This window comes from Myodes glareolus, chromosome 16, assembly GCF_982192425.1.
Source record: "Myodes glareolus chromosome 16, mMyoGla1.1, whole genome shotgun sequence".
Classification (NCBI taxonomy): Eukaryota; Metazoa; Chordata; class Mammalia; order Rodentia; family Cricetidae; genus Myodes; species Myodes glareolus.
The window spans coordinates 62,076,231-62,095,301 of NC_142041.1; the positions used below are offsets into that span (position 1 = coordinate 62,076,231).

At 38.9% G+C, this 19,071-nt stretch overlaps 2 protein-coding genes across 9 annotated transcripts in view; one reads left to right on the forward strand and one right to left on the reverse strand.

The window, feature by feature from the left end:
• Positions 1-19,071, reverse strand: part of Stau2 (staufen double-stranded RNA binding protein 2) — a 305,215-nt gene that overhangs the window by 229,417 nt on the left and 56,727 nt on the right. For 5 of the 8 annotated variants that reach the window (XM_085677373.2, XM_085677369.2, XM_085677375.2 and 2 more), the window contains 2 exons: positions 17,343-17,502; positions 3,948-4,083 (listed from right to left, as the gene is read on the reverse strand). In XM_085677373.2, coding sequence (XP_085533499.1) covers positions 3,948-4,083; positions 17,343-17,502 — 296 coding nt within the window. Of the gene's footprint in view, positions 1-3,947; positions 4,084-17,342; positions 17,503-18,845; positions 19,010-19,071 lie in introns of all 8 variants that reach the window. The other 3 variants (XM_085677372.2, XM_048419914.3, XM_085677376.2) reach the window with 2 other exon arrangements.
• Ly96 (lymphocyte antigen 96) overlaps positions 1-19,071 on the forward strand; it is a 415,901-nt gene that overhangs the window by 141,973 nt on the left and 254,857 nt on the right. The gene's annotated exons all lie outside the window — the stretch shown is intronic.

Here is a 19,071-nt window from a genome sequence, read left to right on the forward strand (position 1 = left end):
CTAGAACATAAACACATACAAAGCTTTAGTACCAAATTGATTTATTTGAAAATAATAAATTCACTAGTCAAAACTTTAATAAACAATTATAGATATCGAAATATAAAAAAAAACGTTTAAAGAAGACTGTCATGAATCTACTCATTATATTACAATACAAAGAAAATGTCTTAGTCTGGCCACCATGGAAATAGGTCAACACCATTCCCAAACATACACCCAAAGAACGTAAGTCAACAAGGCAGAGATAGCTGTACATCCATGCTTGTTGCTCCATTATTCACAATAACCAAGATATAAAGCCAACCTGATGAGAAAATGTGGTGTATATATACAATGGAGTTTTATTCATCCATAAAAAAGAACAAAGTTAGGTCATTTGCAGAAAAACAAATGGATCGGGAGATCACCATGTTACACAAAATAAACTAGACTTAGACATATACTGTGTTTACTCTGATATGCAGAATCTGTATTTAAATTTTTTTAAAGATATAAACATAGAAGGGTAGGTACTCTTTGGGAAAATAAATGGGGTCAGTAAGAAAGAAAAGGGAGATAAGAAAGGGTAGCAATTAAATTACAATATATATGCATATAAAATATCATAATAAAATCTGCTATTTTGTACAATTATACTATTTCAAAAGGGGGGAAAATATGAGCTGGGTATGATATCACATGCCTGATGTAGGATTCCCCTTTATATGCTGTGAATATGTTTCATTACCATTGGTTAATAAAGAAGCTGCTTCAGCCTATGGCAAAGCAGAATATAGCCAGGCAGGAAATCCAAACAGAGAGAGAGAGAGAGAGAGAGAGAGAGAAAGAAAGAGAGAGTAGGTGCAGTCAGAGAGACGACATGTAGCTGGAGAAAGACACTGGAACACACTGGGAGACAACAGCCTCACGGTGATACACACATTAATAGAAATGGGTTTATTTAAGATATAATAGATAGCTAGGAACATGCCTGAACTGTTAGCCAGGCAGTGTTGGATTAATATAGTTTCTGTGTGATTATTCGGGTCTGGGTGGCCGGGAAATGAACGAGCAGTCTCTGCTTACACAAGCTTATAATTTTAGCACTTGGGAAGACAGCTTGAATTACATAGAGAGTACAAGGTCAGCTTAGCCAATATTGAAAAACTTTCCCAACCCTCTCCCCAAAATTAGATAAATAAAAGGGGAAAATTAAAAATGAAATATATTACATGGATAAAATGGACTGGGAGCTCCTTACCCAAGTCTACTGTAGCAAAGCAAATAGCTCTATGCACGTTAGGGAACCCCAGACTAAAGAAAGATTACTACACACATATCATGAAAAGAAGGTGGGGTTAGAGCGACTGTATGGTACACGCTGAGCTGATAGCCAGGCAGGCTGCTTGGGATGCTGCAGTGAGAAATAGAGATGCTGAGAAAAGGATAGGACTGGAGTGATGGGGGAAAGGAGAGGAAAGTCAGGACCGCTGACGGTGTAAGCCAAGTTAGGAAGGGAGACTGCAAGTGCTCTCTGAAAGCATCGGCCAGTGCGGACTGAGTTAGAAACCATCCCATATATCACTTTCATGTGAGTAAGAAGCCCACATAGAACAGGCATCAAAGGACAACACAGAGCCTTCCATGTAAAAGGCATGTCCTTTCTAGCACAAGTGAGACACGCTGAAAAGCAGGGAGAACAGAAAAAGCCTAAGAGACCTTCTAAGTAAAAGTGTGACTCACGGAGCCCGCAGGAACTCCTGCAGGAGCTAATCAGCATCTGGACAGCTAATCTTCTACTACCAAACAAGGAACTATGAACTATCAAAGTACATATTGACTAATTATATTCTTTGCACATCTGAATTAGACTACAGATAAATATATAAAACACTAACAAATACATGATCACATATCAAAATTAATTTCTTATATACAATAATGAAATTGTAGGCCAGATGGTGGTGGTGCACACCTTTAATTCCTGCACTCAGGAGGCAGAGGCAGGTGGATCTCTGTGAGTTTGAGGCCAGCCTGGTCTAAAGAGTGAATTCTAGGACAGGCTCCAAAGCTACAGAGAAATCCTGTCTCAAAAAAAAAAAAAAATGACAAAGAAACTGCTTTTTAAATATCAAAAGCTAATAAAACTAAAGCAAGACACAAAAATAAAAGAAAAATTACGTATAAAATAAACTGAATGCTAATAGTGTTAAGACAAATATTTGAAAACTAGTCAGGAAATGTGATAAAAACAAATCAATGGACAAATAAAAGGAAAAGCAGCAAACATCTGAGAACAGTCCTGTTTGGTAGCGGTCAGTGTCAAAGAAAACTTTTCCATTTCAGTTGCCAGCAATCAAGCAAAGCAGCATATTTCAAATCCAGAGCTTTCAAACAGAAAATGCATTTTCATATGCTGTAAAAAATTAGGACAAACTTTTAATGTAACTGAGTAATGTATTATTCTTAATTCTAATGTTCTTCCTATAATAATGTACATTTAGGAAATAAAAAAAAGAAAACAAATATTTGTAAAAGACTGTAACAAGATTTTTATAATGGTATTTACTGCAGTGTTCATTTATAATCCAAGGAGAAGGGTAGAAAACAGCCTAGGTGATCAAAATGAGATATGCAGTTATAAAATATACCTTAGCCATGTTAGGCATTTTATAGTCAGCAAAAACTGTTTCTCAGATACTAAAAATATGACAAATGATCACTAGACTGGGTTTAAAAAGACACCATATTGCACACATCAATTAAACAAGACACAGACATGATGGGGCACTGCTCAGCAATTAAGAGAGACAAAATAAGCAATATTAATGAATCTCAAAGCAAGAGAACTATCATTCACAAATAAGAAGCAGAGAGAGTATGTGCTGAGTCTATTGATGTGACAGAACTAATCTGTGACAACAGAACGGAGCTAGAGGGCGTGTCAGAGCAGGGAGTCCAAGGAACCCTTGTGAAGGGCAACGTCTGTGCTGGATCTGAGCGGTGACACATAGAGACCCACGTATGTTAGAAGTCAGTGCAGAGAGAACAGACACATATATACATAAGGTCATCAAGACATACACTAAGGATATGTGCAATTTACTGTACATATATTACATATATGTGTTATGTGATATATATGTATACATATATTATTCTGTAATATTACAGAAGCAGGATCCAAAGAACAGCTTCATTTCAGTTAAAAACATTTCTATACAAAGAATAAGTTTTTGGTGTTTTTTGTGTGTCAAGACAGGGTTTCTCTGTATAACAACTCTGGCTGTCCTCGAACTTGCTTTGCAGATCAGGCTGGCCTTGAACTCACAGAGATCCACCTGCCTCTGCCTCCCAAGTGCTGTGATTAAAGGCATATGCCACCACTGCCTAGCTAAAAATAAAGTAAATCAAAATATTAAGAGTAACTAGTTCTAAAAGGCAAAAATATTTTCTTTTTTAAAAATCTTATGGCATTTTCCACCTTCCCTATAAAGAGTTTTGCCTTTTACAAGAGAGTTCACTTTTATTTTGAGATTTCTACCATGCTTATAAGATAAACTTGCAACTGTCATGACTGTGCCCCATGCAGCAAAGACTTAGTAAATCCTCTCTCCAATAAACACTGCTGTAAATGATAAACACTCAAAGCTATAGTGTAGTCAAATCAGGAAAGAGACTAAGTGTAGTGTGCTGAGAGGATGAGACCATCACATGGCAGGTCGCCCTGCAACCTGTGCACACTGAAAATGCAGCATGAATGTACCAGTAAAAAGGGTTTCTGGCGTTACAGGGGTTTGTTTGTGTTCTGTTTTTAACTTCTAATATTCTTGGTGAGTCGGGTTTATCCCCAAAATGTCCATCGTCATCTGTGTTCACAATGAAAATAGTCTTAAATATCAGAAACTTCTTCAATATGCCTAAAATAAGTAAATAAGCAACAAGACCAAAGAAGGCATACAAACCTCTGATTGTACATGCCGCGGAAGTTGTAGTTAGCTCTATAATTTGGAAATGGCTTTGGATCTAACGGCCTGTAGATGGCAGGCTCTCCCCTTTTCATAGCAAGCCCATTCAGTTCCACAGTCGGAGTTATACTACCTGTTTAAAACAAAACAGTGAAGGCACACAGTGAAATATTTCCACAATAAACTATACAAGCTATACTTCTAATGCATTTAATAACCAAAGAAGATGGGGAGTGAAGGGCCCCTCTATACGATTCTCTAATTAAGTATAAATGAAATAAAAAGTAGTATTTAATGAAATTCCTCTTAAGTTTTAGCATTTTCTGTACATTAAAATGAAAAATTCAACTAGGTAATTATATTATTTAAACTATTTCTAGCAACCATGCAATTAGTAATATTGGTACTGTTGTTACATCACAGAGATATTGTACATTCAAAGACAGGCACAAAACAAATGAAAGTACAAGTAATGTGAAGTAATTGCACAAGTAATCAGAGAAGAGAATATAAAATTAAACATATTAAGTTATCCAAGCTAAAATATGAATTGAAAATATAAGTAAGGTGCCTGGTGAATTTCTCTTTAAAATAAAAAGAGGAGAAGAAAAGGAAGAAGGAAGGGGGTGAGGCCGGAGTGGACTGCTGGTCTAGTGTGTTCAAAGCCTTGGGTTTGGTCTCTGCACCATTTAAAGCAGGGCATGGCAGTGCATACCTGTAATCCTAATACCTGTAATCCTAGCACTCAGGAGGCAAATACAGAAGAGTAGACATTTAAGATTATCCATAGCTACATACTGAGGTAAAGGCCATCCTGAGCTCTATCTCAAAAGTTAAAAGAAAAATTTTGACGGAATACAGTATTTCATAGCGCTGTTGACTTAAGGGGGTCCATGTAATATATTAGCAATGAAGTCAGTCAGCACCTAGAATGTGGCTTACAACTACTACTCCCCATTTCTTTGGAGAAATGACTGATTCCAGATCTACACATGACGCTGATAAGGGGATCAAATGCTTATCTGACCTTTCCTGAGTAAACTGTATTCAGAAGATGGTGATGAAAGGGGGTATTCTTCATATTAGCCAGGATTTCAGCAAAAGGAATGACGTCTTCCAAAATGCCACCAGTTTGTAACAGGTCATAAGATGCCAGACACTCTAGACAACAAGAGCAGCATGCTGCCCCAGCCACCTGGCCAGTGTTAACAGGGAACTTGCTAACGTACTAACTGGCTTCCACCACCAGAGTCCACGAATCAATCTTAAAATCAAGAGAACACGATGTGGTGATACTTTGTTTGTGATATAACAAATAAGGCTTGCCTGAAGATCAGAAGGTGGAGCTAGCCACTAGTTAACCACAGAAGCCAGGCAGTGGTGGCACACGTCTTTGATCCAGCACTTGGGATCTCATGCCTTTGATCCCAGGATTTAGGAAGCGCACACCTTTAATCCCAGCACTAGGGAGGTGGAGACAGGAAAATAAGGCGCATGAGGAAAGGTCTGAGGATTCGATACAAGTTTCTCTAGCAGCTGGCTCCTTTACTTTTCCAGCATTTACTGTGGGTTTTTACTACTAAGACCAATTAGAATTCGCCCTCACCACAAGAAACTGTCTTCTGATCTAGCACAGCAAGGAGACTACCACCCAGAGTATTGCAGTATTGCCAAGGACATCAAACTAAAGCTGTGTAGCTTACACAATCCTGGGAAGGCTCGACAACACACCAGTGTACCATCAGCGAAAGTAAGCATGTGGACAATTCTACAGAACTAACAACTCAGCCAAACAAGCAATCTGCATGAAAACAAAGCTGGCGAAGAACTGTGAGCCTGGAGACCAAATGCAATAAAAGGATCTCTTTCATCCGTCACCAAAACAAACCAACTATGGCAAAATGGGCAGTAATGTGAATCTGCACCCGCACAATCTTAATGTTAAGGAATTATTACTTTCTTTGTTTGATTCTGATAAGAGCCCTCATCTTAAAAAGTATTTTTATGACAAACTAAAAACTGACTTGTTTTTAAAACTATCCCAGGGCCTATAATCCCAGTACTCATAACGCGGAGGCTGATGGATATGAATTCAAGACCAGATGAGGTCTTCCATAGTGAGTCCCCAGAAAGCTGGGCAAGACTTTGTCTCATTTCCCATATACATATACATACATGTGTGTGTGTATTACATATTATACATAAAACACATATGTTGTGTGTTATATATTATATATGTACACATAACACTTAAGCTAAATGTGTATAGGTGTGTATATGCATATGTATTATAAGTGTAGAGACGTGTGTATGTATACATGCATTATATTATATGTGTGTATATAACATATAAATATAGTGTGTGTGTGTGTGTGTGTGTGTGTGTGTGTGCACGCAGGCACCTCAGGAGGAAGATAAATGAGAAATAAGATTAGCTGGCATGAGCTCACCTACTGACAAGAGAGGGGCATTCAATATCTTATTCTACTTAAGTAAACTTTTTATTTTTAAATTTTGGAATAAAAAGACACAACATAACATTAGGTAAGTTTTTTTTAAGTATTAAAATAAGTTAGTTAAACATATATGCATATACATGAAATCTTTGTTTAGAGCAAAATTTAATAAAAAAAATCTGTACCATTAGCTTGAATTTTGCCTTTTAGGCCATGTGCTTTAATAATTCCTTTATTATACAGAATAGGAAACAAATTAGATTTAATAGCAATGGGTTATTGGATTGAATAGCAATTCAATTAGTCCAAACCTCTAATTTTCTATATCCATTATCTACAGAAAAGTCAAGGACTCTCCCTCGGGAGTAAGGCAGACACACAACCCTAAGCACACGCTCAGTGACTCACATGATCCCACCCCACTCAGAGAACATTCCATCAGCCACCAAGTTCCTCAGGTCTCTTTCCAGCCAACACCCGTCATCCTCAGTGACTCCCTCCGACTTCTGCTATTACATATTTGTAAGCATGTTCTTGAGAGATGAAGAAACAATATTTCATTTGTATCTTTCACACATTAACTGTTTGCATATATCTGTTTTTAATTTTTTATATAATTGAATGAGAACGCCAATATTTGTTCATTTGCTATTGATGGAGAATGTGATTTGTTTGCACTTAGGAACAGTATTTATAAGGCCATCCTGGACATTTCTGAAAGTGATGTACTAGATACATGGTGAAGGAAGTTCTTCTGTTCATGTGTTGCTTTCATTGCTTAATGAACAAAGAAACTGCTTTGGGCCTGACAGGGCAGAACTTAGGTAGGCAGAGAAGACAGAACTGAATGCTGGGAAGAAGGGCAGAGTACAAGATGCCATGGATTTTCTGTGAGACAGATGCTGGTTAGAATCTTGTCAGTAAGCCACAGTCATGTGGCAATACACAGATTAATAGAAATGGGTTAAATTAAGATGTAAGAATTAGCCAATAAGAAACTAGTGCTAATGGGCCAAGCAGTATTTTAACGAATACAGTTTCTGTGTGGTTATTTTGCATGTAAGTTAGCCAGGCAGCCAGAACAAACAAAGCCCCCCCCCCCCTTTCAACAATTGGTGGCCCAATGTGGCCAACTAACTCCAAGTAAAACCTAAGAGGGCTTAAAAAGGAATTCTAGGGAAAAAAAAGTACAGAGTTTAACACAACTTTTTGCTGTTTGCTGGCAGCGTGCCATAGTTCCTTTAAGAGAGAACTTTCTGACTCAGTAGCCACAGCAGGAAAAAAGTGGTGGTTTTAAAATGCCAGTTTTCTAGGCTATGCTGCTAGTGCAACCTCGGTCTCTTGCGGGAGACAGAGCACTTGGATGGGGTTTGTGAGCAGATTGCTGCAGTTTGCTTAATGGCAATGTGGACCAGCTTTGTGCCTGGAAGTGGGGCAGTGTGCTTGGTTCTCAGAGGTGCAAGCAGCTCTGCCAAGCTGGACTGGGCAGGGCAAGCCCGCAGTACCTGTATTTGACCTAAGAATGTCGCAGCTTAGATTCTTAAGCACTTAGCATTTTAAAAGTGCAAAGCAAAAGTGTTCCTGGACAGTAAACAATTAGAGATTCACAATAGGACAGATTCAGGCATAAAAGACCTCTAAATGGGTCACAGTGTTGGATAAATGTATATAGGCTCGGGAGAGAAAAAATAAAGAGTATAGAGAGCCATAAAATAAAGTTAATGCTTTTAAAAAAAAGGTGGGGGGGGTAAAGTCTTTAAAGAGACAGAGTACAGATAATGAGAGATTAAAAGGAATAAAGAAAAATAAGACACATAAAAATGGAAAATTCATAGAGAGTCTGGATTCTGTATATTATTGTGTTTTCTTTGAATTTTTTGACTGTGAATGAGCTAAGCACAGAGACATTTTATTGTATGGGCTGCCAAGATAAACCAGGATGTATATTATAAAGGTATCATGACTTCAGAATTTGGGTCTAAGAACATGCTGCTTGGGAAAAGAGGCTCTTCTTTTGTTTTCACAGAAGATGAGAACCTGTGGATTGCCTTCAAGTAAATATGGTTTCATGGACCAAGGCCTCCTGAGAGATTGCTGGGAACACCCTCAAAAAATTACTTTGCTCAACTACTGAATGAGATGAACCTGGCACACAGGCTACACCATGAAAGACCTGATTAACAGCATCCCCATACAGTAGAAAGCAGTTTGGAGAGAAAAAACTGCGCCCATATTCCCAAATATTGTCTATAAATTTTTGTTTACAGTTAAAGGGGGATATGATGTAGATATGAATAATTTGCATTACTATGGATATAAATTTAAGGTCAATTTTGATATATATATGTATATATATATTTCTACTCTTGATTAAGGTATTGTGTTTGTGTAGTTCATTTAAAAATGTAATGTATAATTAAGAAATATAGGTTAATAGATAATCATCTATAATAGTCAAGTTTGTAGTCATGTTAGATTTTCTAGGTGTACAGCGAAGTATTTCAGATGTATAGAGATTCTTCAAATCTTTCAGAGACCTTCAGAATATGGCATTTAAATGTTTTAAAATTTTAGGACTTTTCATGACAGTGAGACATATCTACTCCTAGCAGCACCAAGCTACTTCAAGGGGAAGATGGACATCAAAGAGGCTCCTTATGGAGTTGGCTAGCCATTTGGGCAAGAAACTGCTCTTGCCTGGACTGCTTCACTGGACATGCAGGACCCACAGAGAGATGACTGCTAAACTTGCCTAAAGGTGCAATGGTCCTTCGGAGTTCCTGTTTCATGAAAGAGTCTGTGAGACATTCTGCAGGACACAGAAGAAAGTGACTGAACTGTCTTTGAAATTTCTAGCTTCATGGAAAAGTATGCTGGATATTATGGGCCTGTAGGCTGAAGATGGATGCCCCAACAGTACAGAAGAACTTTGGGTAAATGTTCAGGCAGCGAGATGTCTCTGTCAATTCTAGAGTTTTGGAAGTTGTTTATAATGCACTTCCTGTTTACTTAGGTAATGTATCCTTCTGGAGTCTTTGAGGAAATTGAAGAATAAATATAGTTTTCCTTAGTTATGATAAAATATAAAGTAAATATAAGTATTATAACTGTAATTCTTATTTGATACCTGTTTTGTTATATGTAATTTTACTATGTTAAAGTTAAAGCCTTCCTTTTTGTTTAAACAAAAAAGGGGAAATGGTGTAGGAGGTTCTATGTTCATGTGTTATTTTCATTGCTTAATGAATAAAAAAACTGCTTTGGGCCTGATAGGGCAGAACTTAGGTAGGCAGAGAAGACAGAACTGAATGCTGGGAAGAAGGGCAGAGTACAAGATGCCATGGATTTTCTGTGAGACAGATGCTGGTTAGAATCTTGCCAGTAAGCCACAGTCACGTGGCAATACATAGATTAATAGAAATGGGTTAAATTAAGATGTAAGAATTAGCCAATAAGAAACTAGAGCTAATGGGCCAAGCAGTATTTTAACGAATACAGTTTCTGTGTGGTTATTTTGCATGTAAGCTAGCCAGGCGACCGGGACAAACAAAGGGTACCTCTCTCCTTGCAACAGATACACACTCAGATCTTGAGGATATTGACCTAGAGGTAGAAGTGCTGGATCATAGAGCAGACTTTTTTAACTTTATTAGAAACTGCCCAACAATCTTCCAAAAAAAATATTTAACAATAAAGTATAGTATATGTCTTTAAGTTTACATTTTAAATTGTATAAAGATTTTAGTTTAATGATTAAAATATTTCCTAGAAATCAATATTTATGAACTGCTTGACTTAAATGATTTTGGGGGCATAGGTATGAAGCCTATGTAGCCTAAGCTGCCCTCAGACTTGACTCTGTAGCCCTAGATGAGCTAAACTTCTAACACTCTGCCTTCAGCTCCAGTGTGAGCTGCCATCCTGGAAAAATTTAGGACATTTTGAATTCTTTCCTGCAATAACTATTTAGCCATAGCAGTGTAAAATTCAAATGGAAGGAGCTTTTAAAACCTCAATCTGTAAGATAAGAGAATAAATAAGAATTTATTTGCAGATTCCAAGGGGGGCAGTCCAGAGTGAAGTAATCTATACACACTCCTGAGGTACAAACCATCTGCCACCACATCACAACCTGTGTTTAGAGTAAGTGAAGTATTCTATCCATACTATTTAACTGAAAGAAACTTGTATAACTCCCTCACTTGAAAGGAAGACTACTGCACTCTATGCAGTGGCACTGGGTCTTGTGGCAAAGGCTTCTGCTTTCTGTCCCTGGCAGAAGAATGAGGCTGGCCCCACCATGCACACCTTGCTTCTCTCACAAGAGCACATCTACAGAGAGCTAAGAGGAGCCTCTGAAGGACAGACAGCACTCTTGTTCTGAGTGGGGAGGGGAAGACCCCACTACATAAGGATAATCACTACTCAGGGTTCCTGGGCTATTAGAAGCTGATGGTTGGTACTTCAAATACATCTACTTTTAAAAATTCATGGATTATTGTTTAACATTATTTACTTTATGTAGAGGTGAGTGAGTGGGTGGATGGGAGCCATGGCACCCATGTGGGGGTCAGAAGACAACTTACACAAATTGGTTCTCTCTTTCCACCATGCGGATCCCAAGAATTTAACTTAGGTTGTCAGGATGGTGACAAGCACCTTTTACCCACTGATACATTACATTTCACAGGCCCAGGTTTGTTTACATTTTTTTCTTTTTTTTCTTTTTTCTTTTTGGTTTTTCAAGATATGGTTTCTCTGTAGTTTTGGAGACTGTCCTGAAACTTGCTCTGTAGGTCAGGCTGGTCTTGAAGTCACAGAGATCCACCTGCCTCTACTTCCCGAGTGCTGGAATTAAAGGCATGCATCACCACCACCCCGCTGTTTAAACATTTTAATAGATGCAAAATTATATATATCTGTGGATATCATGGGATATTTTGATATGGTTATTAGACATATTAAAGGGAAATTCTAATTATCAGTGTTAAATATAGAAAGTTCAATAGCTAGGTACATAGTTACACATAATAATTTTGAATTTCTATAGATAACAAGTGAAAGAAAAGCCACTATTGTTTTTCAGGAATAACATGCTACTAACACTAGAAACAGTTTTATGAAAAGTTAGAAAAGTCTGAACATAGTATTTACCCAACAATTACTTGCTGGAAGATGAGAAGATTAATTGACCAAGCAAAGCTCTTTGCAGAAATGACTGGCACACAGCCAGGACAAAGAAAGTACAAGATGACCTCGAAACTCTTCTACACCAGAAAGCCAGAAGCACCCAAAGAATGATGAGAAGATACCAGGAGCCAAGAGTCAACTGAAAGGGCCATATAATCACTGGCACACCTGAGACAATTTTAGCATCAAAATAAATGATAAGCCAGGTATGTTGGCACATCCATGGTTTCAACTAAAACTAAACAGGAACAAAGAAGAAGAGAAGGAAAAGCATCCGAGCCCAGGTTTGTGGCAGCCCAGAAACAAAGTAAGACCATTTCTTTAAAAACAAACATAGAAACAAAAACACTCATGGATCACATAGTGTAGCTTGGTGATAGAACACATGCTTAGCTTACATGGGACTCTGGGTTTAATCCCCAGCACAAAAAGGAAATGAAGCAATAGACTTTAAACCAGTAAGAACAGAAGTATAAGGATCTACAATGACATAAATAAACAAAGAAATGAAGGAAGAGGGAATTTTTTTCCCTTGGAGCGTCAATGACAACTAACAAATTAAAAGGAATTCTAGAATTCAAAATAAATCACACTAGCAAACTTAAGGGTTATAATAGATTCAAAGAAATTAGCAATGGATGCTAAATTCAGTAGGCTAAAGAAAATTTGATGAGGAACAGGATATTTGTATATGTTTCTGTATAGTCTCAAAATATCTTCAAAATGCTTTTTTACTTACTACTTATTAATACAATCAACTTTATAGTACAGAAGTCTTGCAGGCATGATCTTTACCAGGTGACCAAAGTCATCACTACCAAAGGAAATCAGAAGCTATAAGCACTGAGTTCAGTTTTACTTTGGAGAAACACATGTTAAAAAACATAATAACCATGAGAAAACACCAGACGTACTCTACCAAGAAGCACTGTACAAACTATGGTACCTAGATGATACCCATACTCATCACAAATGTCAAGTCCTAAAGATGGGAAGACTGACTGCGTCAGATTAAAATAGAGTAAAGGAAGATGGCAAGTACATTAAGCACATGATTTTGATTACCCAAGATCTTTAAAAGACAGCCAGCAATGAGTGGAGTCTGTGGAGTAAATGATGCCCCCATTCTACTGTCTAACAAGAGGTTACCTATGCACTTAAAACATGCACATGCAGCCGGGCGGTGCTGGTACATGCCTTTAATCCCAGCATTTGGGATTAAAGAGGCAGGAAGATCTCTGTGAGTTCGAGGCCAGCATGGTCTACAGAGAGAGTTCCAGGGCAGGCACCAAAGCTACACAGAGAAATCCTATCTCAAAAACAAAAAGAGGGGAGGAGAATGGAGGAGGAGGAAGAGGAGGAACAAGAACAACAACAAGAAGAAAATGCACATGGAGTTAGAGGAGGAGGAGGAAGAAGAAGAAAGAGAAGGAGGAGGAAGGAGAAGGAGGAAGAAGGAGAAGGGAGAAGAGGAAGAGGAGAGAGAAGAAGAGGAGGAGGAGGAAGAGGAGGAGGAGAAAAAGGAGGAGGAGGAGAAGGAGGGGGAAGAGGAGGAGGAGAAAAAGGAGGAGGAGGAGGAGGAGGAGGAGGAGAAGAAGAAGAAGAAGAAGAAGAAGAAGAAGAAGAAGAAGAAGAAGAAGAAGAAGAAGAAGAAGAAGAAGAAGAAGAAGAAGAAGAAGAAATGCACATGGAGTCAGGTGTGGTGGCTCCCATCTGAAATAGCACTTAGGAGGCTGAGGCAGGAGGACTGTCCTAAATTCCAGGCCAGCTAGGACTATAATATAAGACACTGTCAGAAAAGTAAGTAAAGGAGGAGGAGGAATGGAACCCTGGAATACTACAGGAAAGAGGAACATCACTTGAATAACTTACTCCCAGATGGCTAAATACTGCCAACCATGGGGTATCTGGATGAGAGGTATACATTAGATCTATTTCTATAAATTTTATATAAGTCTGAAATTATTTCAAAAGTTGAAAAAATAGAAAGAAGCAGAGTCATTCTATAGCACAGTTCTAGTTAACTTGCAGGAAGACCATGCTGTGAAGAATCGAGGTCCAACCTCTTTAGGGACTAGATCTCTCCCATCTAACAGGCTCCTCTCTTCCAGTTGTACCTGCCTGGTTACACAAGCTGCCTCTGCAGTGTACTAGCATGGGGATGCCATTTTAGCCAACTGCACAAAATGTACTAAGACAACAGATCTCAAACTTTACCCCATATCACACATAAATAACTTGACACCTGACAGACTCGAGGTCTTAATTAACAAGGCAAAACAATAACACTTCTAAAAATAACATGAAGTATCTTCAGAGCCTTGAAAGAGATGCGATTTTGCAAATAACATATTTAAAAGCACTTAAAATAAGACTAATAAATCTGCCATCATTAAAATAGAAGAATTTCTATTTCAAAAGAGGGGCTGAAGAAATGGCTCAGCAGCTACAAGCACTAACCAATCTTCCAGAAGACCCAGGTTCAATCCTCAGTACCACATGGGCGCTCACAATGTTTGTAACTCCAATTCCAGGGGATCCAACACCCTAACAAAGATATATTGCAGGCAAAACTTCAATGCACATAAAAGAAAAATAAATTATTTTTTAAAAAAAGAATTACAAAAGAAGTAGACATGGTGGTGCATACCTTTAAGATCAGCACTAAAGGCAGAGGCAGGCAGATCTCTGAGAGTTTGAGGCCAGCCTGGAACACATAGCAAGTCCAGGACATCTAGGGCTAAAGAGAAAGAAAGTCTTAGAAAACAACCAAAAAAAAAAAAATTTCAAAAGGTCCTCTGCAATATTCTACAAAATATTCTAATATATTCATATATAAAGTATGTAAGTCTATATGTAAGTCTAGAATATGTATGAAACCTACAAGTTATTAAAAACAGAACATAATTTTTAAGAAATGTATAAGCCAACCTGTCTCTTTTCAACAGAGACTATGCTAATGCCAATGAACAAATGGCACCATCATGAAGAACATTTCACCAGGCATCTTCATTAGCTGCTAGGGAAATGCAAATGAAATTTATTAAGAGCCCTAGCACAGAAGAGCTAAGAAAGCTGAAAAAGTCAATGGTGAATAAGGACAAAGAGAGCTTTAGTAACTGTTAATGGAACGCTTGACAACGCATGCTAATTCTGAGCACATAAAAACCTACTACCCAGCAGGTCCAACCCCAGGTTCACTCCCAACAGAAAGGTGTGTGTGTATACAAGAATGTTCACAGCAGGATTATTAACAATCCCAATCTGGAAATAATCCAAGTATTTGTGCACTAGCAAGGAAAGGGCTGAATCTTACAAACACCTTTGTAATAAGGAGGCATCAGCAAAGACAAACATGTGGTTCCAAGGTGCAGTCACAACTCGTGAGACACTCAGGATGACTTCTTTCTGAAGGAGGAAAGCTGCTATGGCAATGGCAGAACCTGCAGTAGTGTTTCACAGAGCAGCTGCATTCAGTTCTGCAAGCGTCATTTGTACGCTTGTCTGCACGTGTTTAAAAGTCTGTCCAAATACTCTTTCCCTTTTTCTAGCTTACCCCAATACTCCACACTGGAAATGCGTCTCTGCTGGACTTTCAGACTTTCCTACACTTTGAGTCTCACTGAGGTCTTCCTTGCTACAGTCCTTCAGCAAGGGCTGCCGAGCTGAGCTCACAGCCATACTGTTTTCATTAAATGCCATGAGAGCTCCTCCCATCCACACCACAGTTCACTCCCATCACCTCGAAGAGAAGGACACACAATATGTGCAATACATGGTAAAGTTTGTTAAATGTATTTATTCAAAACTATGTCACTGACCGCCTAGCTGGTCACCTTGCTTTCTTGTCTTGCATCTCCCAATCACATGTCAAATGTCACATGCTAAAATGCTCTTTTTAAACCATCATCCATTTGTTGTTAGATATTAAGTACCCTAAATGACGAAAAAAAAAAGAAAGAAAAAGAAAAAAAAAGTCTTGTGAAAGGGATGCTTGGGTCTTTCACAGTGCATCCCTCCCCACTGCCACTTCCGACTCAGCACTCACGTACAGTAACTAAAACCATCACCACATACGCAAACTGATTTCTACCAAACCTTCTTACTCCTTGGCCCTTCTTAGTATTCCTTCAGTCTAGAATGTTCTTTCCTTTTCCCCCATACCTGGACTCCCTCAAGGCCCACATCTTACTTCAGTTAACATGATCATTACCTTTAACATTAACAGCTGTTATTATTTACTTGGCACTTAATATCTACCATTAAATATTATATATTTGTGTAGAAAACTGTAAGATACAGAAAAAGAGGTTGTATACCTTGTACATATGTAACAGCAAGTGTTTACTACATGCTGGTGTACCATACACAGCCACAAATGTTTTTATTTTATTTTGTTTGTTTTGGGTTTTTGGTTTTTTTATTTTTCCTTTTTGCTTTTCTGAGACATGGTTTTTCTGTGTAGCCCCAGTTGTACTAGAAATTGCTTTGTAGACCAGGATGGCCTCAAACTCACAGAGATCCACCAGCCTCTGCCTCTCCAAGAGCTGGGATTAAAAGCCACAAAGTCTGGGAGAGAGCCTTGAACAGAACAGAGGGTCTGCTATAGGAGACCACGGAGCCTGGGAGAGAGCCTTGAACAGGGCAGAGGGTTCACTATAGGAAACCACGGAGCCTGGGAGAGAGCCTTGAACAGGGCAGAGGGTTCACTATAGGACACCACAGAGTCTGGAAGAGAGCCTTGAACAGGGCAGAGAGTTCACTATAGGAAACCACGGAGCCTGGGAGAGAGCCTTGAACAGGGCAGAGAGTTCACTATAGGAAACCACGGAGCCTGGGAGAGAGCCTTGAACAGGGCAGAGGGTTTACTATAGGACACCACGGAGCGTGGGAGAGAGCCTTGAACAGGGCAGACTGTATCTACCAAGCACAGGACAGTCAAGAAGAGCCTCCATAACCTGAGTATGAGACAAGCACAGGCTAACTAAACAGAGCAGAGTCACCATTAGCTAGTGAGTGGGCTTCACGCTATTATAAAAAGACCTAAAGCAGTACTAGCACTGATTCAACAGTAAGAGCATATTAATAGGCTAACAAATGAGTAAACAAACATACGGCTGAAACTGAACTCAGAAGAACTTTACTAACTTGACTTTAACAACTAGCGCACTATGGCTAACACAGGCTTGCCTCTTCTCAGAAGATAAATGGACGTGATGTTGTTGTGAGTGATGCGATCAAAACAGCTGTCAAAAACTGTTCTTAGAAAATTAAAGTTAGAACTGCCATTCATTTAAGAATTTTGCACATGAATGGCTTTACAGATTTGGGGGGTTCTCAATAAACTTCATATGAATATTCTAAATTACCAGCTGTTTTCAAACTTTTACACCAATAATCAAAATATTTAACAAGACACCTTTATAATTTTGCATTAAACTAAAACGGAAAAACTTAATTATTAAATTTCTTAATACATATACTTTAAAAAGAGAAACAATTCCTTTACCTTAAAAGAAACACATTTCCTGCATTTGCAAGCACGTGTTTTTGCCAACATTCAAAGGCATAGATTTTTACAGTTTCCACTAAGTGAACTTTCAAACCAACCATAACTCTCTTCTTTGCTGTTCCCTTCCTTATCGTGTGTGTACCACTAATTGTGTACCTGTGTGACTCACAGGGCAACACAGAAAGAAGAGTAACACATGGGCTCACAGAACAAAAGGTCATGTCAATGCCGTACCTGGGTTATTATTGACATTACTTTTGGGTGGTTTCTGAACTGGTTTGGGAAGCGTAGATTCCGCCAGAGCTTTATTAGCAACAGCCTGCTGGGCCTTCTTTATACTGCTCCCTTCGGACTCCCATGTCTGCTCGCCAAGACTCAGCTGCACCGAGAACATCTTAGAAAAATACAGACAAACAGAGAAAACATAAAAATTTTCAGGTACCAAAATTGGTGGTCTGAGAGAATACACAGACACACACAGACACACACACACACACACACACACACACACACACAAAACATAGAACCACAATTACAGCAGAAGCATATCAGTGATTGCTTGCAACAACAACAACAACAACAAAAACCTATATTCTACCCAGTGAAAGGATGTCAGGAGACTGTACCCTACTGTCTTAATCCCATCCCCCCCCCAAAAAAAAAAAAAGCATTTAGTTTGGAGGCTCAAGGCTCCAGAGGGCTGTGAGTGTAAGATCACCATAGTGAGGGTTACAGCAGCAGTCAGGCACTGAAGTCATAGCTGAGAGCTTCCATTTGATCCACAAGTAGGAGGCCCAGAGAGAACTAACTGGGAATGACAGGGTTTTTAAAAACCTCAAAGCTCACTTCCAGTGACACATCTGCTCTAACAAAGCCACACTTCCCAATCCTTCCAAAATAGTTCCACCAACTGGGGACCCAGCATTTAAATATATGAGCCCATGGGAGCATTCTCTGGCCCCTATTTAGTGAGTTTTCCCAACTATTTTTGCTCTGCCTACTTTAGCAGTACCATTGACTAGATGGGTTAAACAAGAGAAATCTATTATTCATAGTTCTAGAGTCTGGGTAGCAGTTTGATTTTGGGGGCCACTGATTAATTTCTTTATCTTTCCTTATATATCCAACTACTCAAGAAATCTGCCAAGTCAGTGGTATCCATGGAAATAAAAGAAGAGAGATTTTGGAAAGCACATATAAGAAATATAGCCCACTTCGGATGGGACAGGTGTGTTCCCTCCTCTCATTCTTAGCTTGAAACCCTAATACTGGATGTGATAGTACCTGGGAGATCTTTGGGAGGTAGATGAAGTCATGGAGGTGTGGCCTCCATGAAAGAACTAGTTTTATGACAGAACCTGAACTGTGTGACAATACGTCAAGAAGACTACATCTTCAAGGCAGAAAGAGGCTCTGCCCAGGAAATTAATTAGTGGTGCCCAAACTAAACGCTTTCTTTTAGAAGTTGTCTTGGTCATGGTGTTTTGCTGCAGCAACAGAAAAGTCACCAGGAAGCTGGTACCAGAAAAGGGACACAGCTGTGAAATCCTGACCATGCTGGGTGTTTTGGAGGAATGTGGAAGATTGAACAAGAAAAGAGGTTGAGCACTGCAAGTGGGGCCTAGTAGGCCAAACTAAAAGGAGTTGGGAAGATAAAGGTGCTGAGAGCAATGTGGAAGTGGACAATGAAAGCCTAGCTCAAGAGGTTCCGAACAATATGGGTGATGGGCTACAGACCATTTGTGATGTTTTGCCAAAGAACTTGTCTGCATTTGCCATTGTGTAAGAATCTGCCTGAGGCTAAACTGGAGTTCTGGACTAATTTCACCGCCAGAGGACATTTCAAGACAGTCTAATATCAATTCTGCTGTGTGGTTATTAGTAATCGCGCTTATGCAGATCTACAACAGAAAAAAAGCAAACAGTAAACAGTAATGTAGTCATATCAAAGAGTTCCACAATA